Source organism: Bison bison, unplaced genomic scaffold (genome assembly GCF_000754665.1).
Source record: "Bison bison bison isolate TAMUID 2011002044 unplaced genomic scaffold, Bison_UMD1.0 scf7180017864097, whole genome shotgun sequence".
Lineage (NCBI taxonomy): Eukaryota > Metazoa > Chordata > Mammalia > Artiodactyla > Bovidae > Bison > Bison bison.
Window position 1 is genome coordinate 2,004,124 of NW_011494669.1, and position 12,037 is coordinate 2,016,160.

At 35.5% G+C, this 12,037-nt stretch overlaps 1 protein-coding gene across 3 annotated transcripts in view; it reads left to right on the forward strand.

Annotated features, from left to right (window-relative positions):
• Nucleotides 1–12,037, forward strand: part of KIF20B (kinesin family member 20B) — an 86,866-nt gene that overhangs the window by 5,088 nt on the left and 69,741 nt on the right. For all 3 annotated transcript variants that reach the window (XM_010838530.1, XM_010838531.1, XM_010838532.1), the window contains exons 2-6: nt 976–1,123; nt 9,103–9,189; nt 9,290–9,409; nt 10,166–10,304; nt 10,872–11,056. In XM_010838530.1, coding sequence (XP_010836832.1) covers nt 976–1,123; nt 9,103–9,189; nt 9,290–9,409; nt 10,166–10,304; nt 10,872–11,056 — 679 coding nt within the window. The remainder of the gene's footprint in view (nt 1–975; nt 1,124–9,102; nt 9,190–9,289; nt 9,410–10,165; nt 10,305–10,871; nt 11,057–12,037) is intronic.

Here is a 12,037-nt window from a genome sequence, read left to right on the forward strand (position 1 = left end):
TTTTTTTTTTTTTAACTTTACAATATTGTATTGGTTTTGCCATACATCAACATGAATCTGCCACAGGTGTACACGTGTTCCCCATCCTGAATCCCCCTCCCGTTTCCCTCCCCATACCATCCCTCTGGGTCATCCCAGTGCACCAGCCCCTACTCCAGGTATTTCTTGACTTCCTACTTTTGCATTCCAGTCCCCTCTAATGCAAAGGACATCTTTTTTGGGTGTAGTAGTTTACTGGTAAAGTATTCCATATTCTATTCCACATTCACCTGTGACATATCAGGTACTGTTTTAAATACATTCACATCTTTTTTTTTTTTAAGTCATGCCTCATGGCTTGCAGAATCTCATTTCCCCAGCCAGGAATTGAACCTTGGCCCTGGCAGTGAAAATGCTGAGTCCTAACCACTCAACCACCAGGGAATGCCCAGTACTTTACTTTTTACTTGCATCGTTTGGAAGAATTCAGTTGAAAGTAATTGTCCAGATAACCGAATTTAACTCCTAAATTATAAAACATTACAAAGTCTCATATTCTTTAGAAGACACTAAAAAAACTAAGCACAAGGTTATATTTATTACACCTTCTTATCTGACTTCTGAGAGCATTTCAGACAGATTGAATGTTTTATACTATTTTACTTTGTAGATTATCTTCACTCTTGAAATCTCTTTGGATGAATCTACCTACCTATAGGTTGGATCACATGAACAGTAGTGGTAGGCAGTGTCCAATATTAGTTGATTCAGAATCTGTAAATAATCTGTTCTTTTGTCTTTTCCATGGCTCATTATGTTGGAATAGTAATATCTTTCTTTTGGAAAGATAGTAGATGCAATAGTAATATGTTTCTTTTGAAAATCTAGTTTATGTGGCAAGAAGTAGCGGGCTGGACTCATAGACTTTTTAAACTATGGATGGTTTATATGCTGATATATTGAGATTTTCTAAAGACGTTACTGTTATTCTTACAGAATGGAATCTAATTTAAATCAAGATGGGATGTCTAGACCATCTTATGTTTTCAGTGCTGACCCACTTGCAAGACCTTCAGAAATAAATTTTGATGGCATTAAGCTTGACCTCTCTCGTGAATTTTCCTTAGTTGCTTCAAGCACTGAGGTAAGTACAAGAAAAGTATTATGTTGATTGTCGTGATTGAGTGTTAATGGACGTGTGCACACATGCACACATACACTTTTTGACAGGTACGACTAAAGACGAGCTTTCCAAACCTTGTAGGTTTAAGACAGACTTATCTCAGTAATTTTCTCATGGTGCCCTAAATACAGAACAGTTGCTTTCCAAATAGTAGGTGCAGACAAGTTAATAACTATTTATGCCTAACCTAGTAGCCATTTGAGAAAAAATTAAATGAAAAAAGAATTTTAACATCCTTCTTCACTAACCAAAGGTTACTTACTGATGGGTTATGTGTGCCTTTTTCGTGTTGCACAACTTCTCAAACTTTGCAATCAGATTAGATACTGCCACCTTCGTTTCCTTTTCTTCATTGTTTTGGGGTTGGACTTGCTTTTCATCACAACAACCACTGAGAAATCCAGCTTCACTAAGATATGACTTTATCAAAAGAAGTAGTGTGATCCAGTGTTGAAACCAAATTACTTCATGGTTTTCAACATGTGTCAAGTATTGGTATGGTTCTCTCAAAAATGTCAAATATTCCACTATGCCCCTGGGAACTGCCCTTAGTTTAAAAAATAATGCAGATTAAAAAAAAATTAGTAGTGTTTAAGAAATAAACATTACGAAGTTTCTACCACCCTACCTGTTACTATGTTTGCTGTGTTTATAGACCTTTTCTTACAAATGTACTTATATTCTCTTTATTACAGATTAGATTGTTAACTTTGATGCCTTAGAGATGTACTAACCCCTTTTATAAAGACAGATGGAGTGGATATATGCATAGGTATAACTGATTGACTGCTGTACAGTAGAAACTAACAACATTGTAAATCAACTGTATTCTTATAAAGAAAAGAGACTGAACTCTAATTAATGGAAACTGTGTCCTTTGGGTTATAATGACATGTAACAAAGTTAGCACTCTGGTGTGGGGTGATAGTGGGGGAAGCTGTGCTTGTGTGGGGACAGAAAGTATATGAGAACTTTGTACTTCCTCATGTACTTTCTCTGTCCTCAGTTTTGCTGGGAATTTAAAACTACTCAGAGCGACTTTGTTTTGTGTGTGTGTGTGTATGTGTGTGTGTGTTATGTAAGTAAGGGGTCTAGGAACTGACACTAGCAAAAAAGGCAGACTAGAACGCTCCAAGTCCTCATTTCCCCCATGAAATATTAAAACAACAACAGTAACTAGAGACTAACTAAAATACCTTTATGAGAGCTCTGAAAAGCAAAAATGCACACCAACCATGTAAATACCCAATTAAAAAAAAAAAGCTATGAAATGGTAAAAAAAAAAAAAAGATGATGGAAGGGGAAGAGGGGGTATAGGGAACATTGATAAAAGAAAAGTAATTATTTAATACCCATTTCATGTGTCAGGCTCTTCTACTTTAGCTGATTTAATCATAAAAGAAGAGAGGAAGGGATGGCCTGTTTTTGTACTGCTCACAAGCTGTCACTGGTTTTTGTAGTTCTAGATGGTTGAAGAAGAAAAATCCTATTTCATGACATGAAAGTTATATGAAATTCAAATATTGATTGGTTTACTTATTTTCTAGGTCTTCTAGGTCTGCTTTTGTATCACAGTGGCATTTGCTTGCTGATGGGCACATGTGTTTATAGTGTCTGGCTATTACAACAAAGCTTCTATGAAATTTTGTATACAAATCTTTGTATGGATATATGTTTCCTTTTTTTTCCCCCCTTGGATGAATACCTAGGGTTGGAATGACTGGATCATTTTTAAGAAACTACCAAACTTTTCCAAAGTGATATAGCATTTTATATTCCCGGTAACAATGTGTTAAGTTCTTCCACATCCTCACCAACCCTTGGTGTGGTCAGTCCGTTTGTTTTTAAATAGACTTCATTTTTTAGAGGAGTTCTATATTCACAGCTAAAATGAAGAGAAGATACAGTGATTTCCCATATTCTCTTTGCCCCCACATAGCTTCCTTCATTACTAACATCTCCCACCACAGAGGTACATTTGTTACAATTCATGGATGTACTTTGACACATAATCACTCAGACTGGTTACAATATAGTTACATTATGGTTTATACGTGGTATTACACATTCTATTGAACAAATGTGTAATCACATGTATCCATCATTATGATATTATTGAGTGTATTTTTACTACCCTGAAATTCATCTGTTTCACCTGTTCACCCACCAACATTGATCTTTTAACTATCTCCAATGTTTTGCCTTTTTCAGAATATCATATTTTAATAGTTGGGATTATATGGTCTGTAGCCATTTCAGATTGGCGTCTTTCACCTAGCAGTAGGCATCTAAGATTCTTCCATGTCTTGCCATGGCTTGATAGTTCAGTTGTTTTTAGTTCTGAATTATATTCTGTTATAAGGATGTTCAGTTCAGTTCAGTTAAATTGCTCAGTCGTGTCCGACTCTTTGGGACCCCATGAACTGCAGCATGCCAGGCTTCCCTGTCCATCACCAACTCCTGGAGCTTACTCAAATTTATGTCCATCGAGTTGGTGATGCCGTCCAACCATCTCATCCTCTGTCGTCCCCTTCTCCTCCTGTCTTCAATCTTTCCCAGCATCAGGGTCTTTTCCAACGAGTCAGTTCCTTGCATCAGGTGGCCAAAGTATTGGAGCTTCAGGTTCAGCAATCGGTCCTTGAAGCGAATACTCACTTCTTTAGGATGACTGGTTGGATCTCTCTGCAGTCCAAGGAACTCTCAAGAGTCTTCTCCAACACCACAGTTCAAAAGCCTCAATTCTTCAGTGCTCAACTTTCTTTATAGTCCCCACCTCTCACATCCATACATGACTACTGGAAAAACCATAGATTTGACTAGATGACCTTTGTTAGCAAAGTAATGTCTCTGCTTTTTAACATGCTTTCCAGGTTGGTCATAGTTTTTCTTCCAAGCAGCAAGCGTTTTTTAATTTTATGGCTGCAGTCACTGTTCACATTGATTTTGGAGCCCCCAAAAATAGTCTCTCACTGTTTCCATTGTTCTGAATTATATTTAGTTCTAATTTTAATTTCGTTTATAATTTAAACTAAATATGTGTAAGTATATATTTAGTTTATAATTTTAATTTAACTTATGTTTATAAGTTTAGTTGTGAATTATAATTAGTTCTGAATTATATTCCATTATATGGATGTACTGTGGTTTATTCATTCACCTATTGAAAGACATTTTAGTTACTTCCTTTTGGGGAACTATGAAAAAACATTTATGAGCATTCATGTGCACGTTTTCTGTGGACATAAGTTTTCAGTTTCTTTGGATAATTACCAATGAACGTGATTGCTAGATTGTATGGAACACAAATATGTTTAATCTTGTAAGAAACTGTCAAACTGTCTTCCAAAATGGCTGTAACATTTTGCATTCTCACCAGCAGTGAATGAGAATTCCTGTTGATGCACATCCTCACCAGCATTTGGTTGTCAGTGTTCAGATATTAGCTATTCTAATAGATGTGTAGTGATAGCTCATTTTAATTTGCATTTCCTTGATGACATAAAGTGTGGAGCATCTTTTTATATGCTTATTTGTCATCTGTATATCTTATTTGATAAGATATCTGATAAGGTCTTTGACCCATTTTAATCAGTTTGTGTTCTTATTACATTTTAAGAATTCTCTATATATTTTGGCTAATAGTCCTTTATTTGGTATCTTTTTGCACATATTTTCTCCCAGTCTCTGGCTTGTCTTATCATTCTCTTGATTATGTCTTTTACAAAGCATAAAATTAGTTTTAATGAAGCCCAGCTTATCTGTTACTTCTCTCATAGATCATGCCTTTGGTGTTGAATTAAAAAAGTCGTTACCAAACACAGGATCATCCAGATTTTCTAGAATTTTAATAGTTTTGCATTTTACATTTAGGTTTGTATTCTTTTTAAGTTAATTTCTTTGACGGGTGTGAAGTCTATGTCTAGGTTAGTTTTTTGCATATGGATGTCCAGTTGCTCCAGCACCACTTGTTGAACAGATTGTCTGCTCCCTCGTGTAGCCTTTGCTTTTTTGTCAAAGATCAACTGACTGTATTCATGTTGATCTGTTCCAGGGCTCTCTTCTGTTCCACTGATTCGGTTCTTTTGCCACTGCTACACTATCTTGATTACTGTCGCTTATAGTATGTCTTAAAGCTGGGTATTGTGAGTTCTTCATCTTTGTTCCTCTATTTCAATTTAATGTTGGCTATCCTGAGTAGTCTTTTTATTTTTAGTCATTCTAATAGGTATGTATTGATAATCTAATTGATATTTGCATTTACCTAATGACCAAAGATGTTAAATATGTTTTCATGTACTTATTTGCCCTCTGTGTGTCTTCAGAGAAATGTCAATTTAAATCTTTTGCCCATTAAAAGAATTTTTTTTAAATTTTAAGTGTTCTTTATGTTCTCTGGATATGTCTGTCTGTCAGATATATCCTTTGCAAGTATTTCCTCTATGGCTTGTTTTTTCATCCTTCAACTGTTTTGGAAGAGAAGTTTTAAATTTTGACGAAGTCCATTTTACCAGTTTGTTCTGTTATGTATTGTGCTGTTGATGGCATATCTAAGAAATCTTTGCTTAAGGCCACAAAGGTTTTCTTCTATGTTTTCTTTTAGAAGTTTTTAGTTTTAGTTTTATATTTAAGTCTGTGATCTCTGACCCATTTGAAATTAATTTTTCTATACAATGTGAGATATGTATTCAAATTGCTATTTTTAAAATTGTATATAGATATCCAATTGTTCTAGCACAGTTGGTTGAAAGAGCTATCGTTTCTGTACTGCGTTTCCTTTACAACTTTGTCATAAATCAAATACTCTTGTATGTGGAGGTTTATTTTTTAATACCCTATATATTCTGTTCATTTATGTATCTCTCTGGCTGTCGGTATCCCACTGTTTTGATCACTGTAGCTTTAAAATGTGTTGAACTCAGGTGGTAGTGTTAGCCCATCAAATTTCTTCTTTATCAGAATTGTTTTGACTGTTCTAGGAACTTTGCATTTATCTATGAGTTTTTAAATGAGCTTGTCAGTTAATCCCTCCAAAAAACTTCCTGGGATTTTTTGTTGCATTTGCATTGAATCTATAGATCAGTTTTGGAAGAATGGATTGGATATCTTAACACTGAGTCTACCAAATAATGAATGAGGCATATCTCCGTTTATTTTGGTCCCTTCTAATTTCTCTGAGCAGTGTTTTTAATTTTCAGTGTATGGTGTTCCTGATCTATTGTTAAGATTTTTCTTTAATTAGTTTATAATTTTTGAGGTTATTGCAAATGGTATTTTTTTTTTTTAATCAAATTCTGTTTCTTCCAAGCATATACAGAAACATTACTTTTTGCATATTGGTCTTCTATCATACTACATTGCTGAACTCATTTAATAGTTCTGGTAACTTTTTTGAAGGTGTTGTCATATTTTTAACATATAAAAATGTAGATGTTCATGATGTCTGTGAATAAAGACAATTTTATTTCTACCTTCCCATCCTTTCCCTCTTCCTTTTTCTTCTCTTCTTCTTCCTCTTCCCTCTCCTTCGCTCTTTCCTCCTCTTCCCTCTCCTTCGCTCTTTCCTCCTCTCCCCCTCCTTTCAACTGATGACTTAGGCTAAAACATCGAGAACCTCTCATATAGTGTTGAATAGAGGTGGTGAAAGCAGAAATCCCTTTGTTGTTACTCATCTTGCTACTCTTCTCTGATTCAGTCTTTTGTCATCAAATATGCTGTTAAGTATAGGTTTCTTATAAGTGCTCTTTATCAGGTTAAGGAAGTTCCCTTCTGTTCCAGTCTGCCTGTAATTCTTATTATGAATGGATGTTGAATACGTGTATCAAATTCAAGTCACTCATATGCACTTCTTTTGCATCTAGTAGTGATGAAAGTTTCTCATTTGTTCTTTTAATCTACTAATTGATTTTTGAATGCAAGCTTGACCTTGCACTAGGATAAACTATTTTTTGTTAGGATATACTTTCCTATTTTATGTATTAGCTAATATTTTGTTAGGGAATTTTTGCCTCTCTTTTTTCCTGACAGGCAACTTTTTTTCTGATTATATTAAAACAATTACATGTCAATAATAAGAAAACAGTCTAATAAAAATGGACAAAAGATTTGTACAGATAATTAACAAAAGAAGCTATACATAGGGTTAATACAGACATGAAAAGGTACTCAACATCATTAGTCATAGTCAGTTCAGTCACGTCCTACTCTTTGCGACCCCACGAACTGCAGCATGCCAGGCCTCCCTGTCCATCACCAACTTCCGGAATTTACCCAAACTCATGTCCATTGAGTTGGTGATGCCATCTAGCAATCTGTTGTCCCTTTCTCCTGCCTTCAATCTTTCCCAACATCAGGGTCTTTTCAGATGAGTCAGCTCTTTGCATTAGGTGGCCAAAATATTGGAGTTTCAGCTTCAGCATCAGTCCTTCCAATGAACACCCAGGACTGATTTCCTAAAGGAAGGATGGACTGGTTGGATCTCCTTGCAGTCCAAGGGACTCTCAAGAGTCTTCTCTACCACCACAGTTTAAAAGCATCGATTCTTTGGTGCTCAGCTCTCTTTATAGTCCAACTCTCACATCCATACATGACTACTGGAAAAACCATAGCCTTGACTAGACGGACCTTTGTTGACAAAGTAATGTCTCTGCTTTTTAATATACTGTCTAGGTTGGTCATAACTTTCCTTCCAAGGAGTAAGTGTCTTTTAATTTCATGCTGCAGTCACCATCTGCAGTGATTTTAGAGCCCAAAAAAAGTGAAGTCAGCCACTGTAGCCATTGTTTCCCCATCTGTTTGCCATGCAGTGATGGGATGGGATGCCATGATCTTCGTTTTCTGAATGTTAAGCCAACTTTTTCACTCTTCTCTTTCACTTTCATTAAGAGGCTCTCTAGTTCTTCTTCACTATAAGGGAAATGCATAAATTAAATCCACAATCAGATACCACCCTCACACCCACTAGAAGGGTGATAATGAAGAAGACTGGCCCCACCATCCACTGGTGAGTGTACAGAGCAACTGACATGTTTATCCACTGTTTGTGGGAATAGAAGATGGTACAACACTTTGGAGAACATTTTGCCTTTATCTTATAATTATTAGGGATATTGTTCTGTAATTTTTTCTGAGGATATCTTTGTCAGATTGTGGTATTCAGGTTATGTCAAACTCAAATTAATTGAAAGATGTTCTCTTTCCATTTTCTTAGAGTTTGTCTTTAATTTGTGTAATTATAACCTTAAATGTTTGAGAGAATTTACCAATAAACTACCAGGTTATTGCAAATGGTATTGGTTTTTGGAGGGTTTGGAGTTTTTATATAGGATTATTTTCTTTGAATATAAGTTGAATTTCTTTAATAAGTATAGGGTTATTCAAATTTTCTTCTTGTGTCTTGTTTGGTGAATTGTGTTTTTCATGTAATTGTTTTCTTTTTACTTTTTAATATAAAGCATTTCTTTAAAATTATTTTTAAAAAATGAACTAAGCTAATTCCTTTCTTAAAGGAAGCAGTAAGGAGAATATAATACACCAAAATAAATAAATAAATAAAAAATGCATGATGGTCTTGAGCATTTGGGTTAATTGAGTATTCTGGGGACTTGTGATTTACTCTACTCTTCTATGTTTTAGTGACTTTCAGCCCTGTCATTTGTATTGGTTATAAAAGTTACAGTTTTATGCCAAAGAAGCATATTGTAAACTTTAAATATAAATATAGAAGGCAGGGAAAATTGAATCTTCTCTGGCATTTTTGTTTTTTTTTAAAACAGATTTGTTTTTCTTTAAACAAATATAAAATGGATGAAAACAGAAGAGTCACTGTTTGCTTAGAGGTTTTGTATAATCTCAGATTATTCTATAACAATCAACCACTTTAAAGAAAGGTGATATCTGAAACTCTACATTTTATATCTTTAAAATATTTTCTCCTTTTTAAGGCAAACAGTTCTGAATCTAAAGATTATCTCCAAGTTTGTCTTCGAGTAAGACCATTCACACAGCCAGAAAAAGAACATGAGTCTGAGGTTGGTGCTGAATTTGATTTTATAGTTTATTTCCATTAAGTGAGCACAATATCATCATTTTAATGTACTTGTTGTGGGTTTTTAATTATTTGTGTTCTAGGGCTGTGTGTATATTCTGGATTCACAGACTGTTGTCCTGAAGGATCCTCAGTATACTACCCTTGGTCGTTTAAGTGAGAAAAGCTCTGGGCAGATGGCACAAAAATTCAGTTTTTCCAAGGTAGGTACCCATATGAAACTGAAAGTTTTTCTTTTAAGATAAAAAGACGGCTTGAGCTAAATTGCTGCTGCTGCAGTTGCTAAGTCACTTCAGTCGTGTCCGACTCTGTGTGACCCCATAGACGGCAGCCCACCAGGCTCCCACATCCCTGGGATCCTCCAGGCAGATACAGTGGAGTGAGTTGCCATTTCCCTCTCCAATGCATGAAAGTGAAAAGTGAAAGTGAAGTTGCTCAGTCGTGTCCGACTCTGTGCGACTCCATAGACAGCAGCCCACCAGGCTCCTCTGTCCATGGGATTTTCCAGGCAAGAGTACTGGAGTGGGGTGCCATTGCCTTCTCCAAAATTGCTACCTAATTGTATATAATGAACTCTACATACCTTGTGCTTATGAAACTTAGATCTTAGGTTCTGGTATTTTTTTCTCAATGGTAGGGCTCAACTTTTAGGTGTATAAACATATAATTGGAAGTGAATAAATCATTGTAAAAATCTTACAGTCTCTTTGTGGTTGGTGGAAATGTTCTTTTAACAATTTAGATGAAAGGTTATTGGCTGGATCAGATTTCTATCGTGAAAACTTTTGGCAGTAGTTAAACTAGGAATTGTATCTGTTGGGATTGGGGATATGTCAACTCTAAGAATGAGTCTTGTAAGACAGATCTTTTAAATATTAAAAATATTAAAGGGTAGAACTCATGACTATTAATTAACTTGAATTTTCTAAAACTACTTGTTTTAAAAAATGCTTGTTTAGGTTTTTGGCCCAGAAACTACACAGAAGGAATTCTTCCAGGGTTGCATTCTGCAGCCAGTTAAAGACCTCTTGAAAGGACAGAGTCGGCTGATTTTTACTTACGGGCTAACCAATTCTGGAAAAACTTACACGTTTCAAGGTAAATGGTTTTATTTTTGGTAGAAAGAAAAAAGGAAGCCCTAATATTTGCTCATTTTCATAATACTTATAGTTATGTTTCCATTACCTTGCAAATTTGCTCTGTTTTTAATAGTAATAGCATATTGAATGTGTATTGCCCATGGCTTTTAAATCAGATTGACTTAATTTGTAAAACTACTTTACCCATATGATAGAGAATTAAATGATAATGAAAACTTGGGAAAAGGACTGATGTAACATAAGGAATTAAGCAAAGAAAACCAGGGAAACACTTTATATTTTATTTTACTTTTATACTTTGTGATAATGAATGATAGCCAGTTTTAAAATCGGATCTGAATGTAAAATTTCAGGTTTTACATAAGACTAATAGCTGATAAATGTCAGTTATACAATGAAAACCAAAGTGATGGAACACTGAGTAATCTGCAACTTTCCTCACTTTTTGTCTTAGCTTTTTACTCTTGCCTATTGGTGGTATAAAAGGAGTCTTGGTATCTCAACAATGTTTCTTTACTCTTTCTTAGTACTTTGAGAGACTGTAAAACACAAATTCTTGTCATAGGCACAGAAGAAAATACTGGCATTCTTCCTCGAACTTTGAATGTATTATTTGATAGTCTTCAGGAAAGACTGTATACAAAGATGAACCTTAAACCACATAGGTCCAGAGAATACTTACGGTTATCACCAGACCAAGAGAAAGAAGAAGTCGCTAGCAAAAGTGCATTACTTCGGCAAATTAAAGAGGTATGGGAGTATTTTAGCAGATAAAATACACATAATTGTGACCTTTTATTAGCTCTTCAGTTTGTTTTCAGCCTGTATTGAAATAGCTTGTTGTAGTTGTTGTCTCTTCTTTGTGATTAAAAGCTTTTTTGAAGACATTTCTTCATTTTGTATTGTACAAACAGCTGAAATGTTTAAACAAAACAAATGTACATGTTCTTTAATCATTTTAGGTTGTTGTAGAAACAGCAGCTTTCTATATACTGATTTTTTAAAATCCTTTTTCTATTTGTAAAAGTTATGTGTATATACAAAATCTAAACAAGAGGATATGAAAAATAAAAAATAATTTTCTATAATTTCATTTCTGAAGAGAAAAACTAATATTAACAGATATGAGCATATCCTTTTTGGTCTTTTTCTCGGTATACCAAAAATAATAAAATCTACTGAGGTTTCTATGTACGTCTATACATTGTGTAGTCTGTGAGTCATGTCCGATTCTTTGTGACCCCATGGATTGTAGCCCCCCAGGCTCCTCTGTCCATGGGATTTCCCAGACAAGAATACTGGAGTAGGTTGCCATTTCCTTCTCCAGAGCATATTCTGAACCCAGGGATTGAACCTGCGTCTCCACCTTGGCAGGCGGGTTCTTTACCACTGAGCCACCGGGAAGTTCATCAGATCAGATCAGTCGCTCAGTTGTGTCCGCTCAGTTTGCGACCCCATGAATCGCAGCACACCAGGCCTCCCTGTTCATCACCAACTCCCAGAGTTCACTGAGACTCACGTCCATTGAGTCAGTGATGCCATCCAGCCATCTCATCCTCTGTCGTCCCCTTCTCCTCCTGCCCCCAATCCCTCCCAGCATCAGAGTCTTTTCCAATGAGTCAACTCTTCACATGAGGTGGCCAAAGTACTGGAGTTTCAGCTTTAGCATCATTCCTTCCAAAGAAATCCCAGGGCTGATCTCCTTCAGAATGGACTGGTTGGATCTCCTTG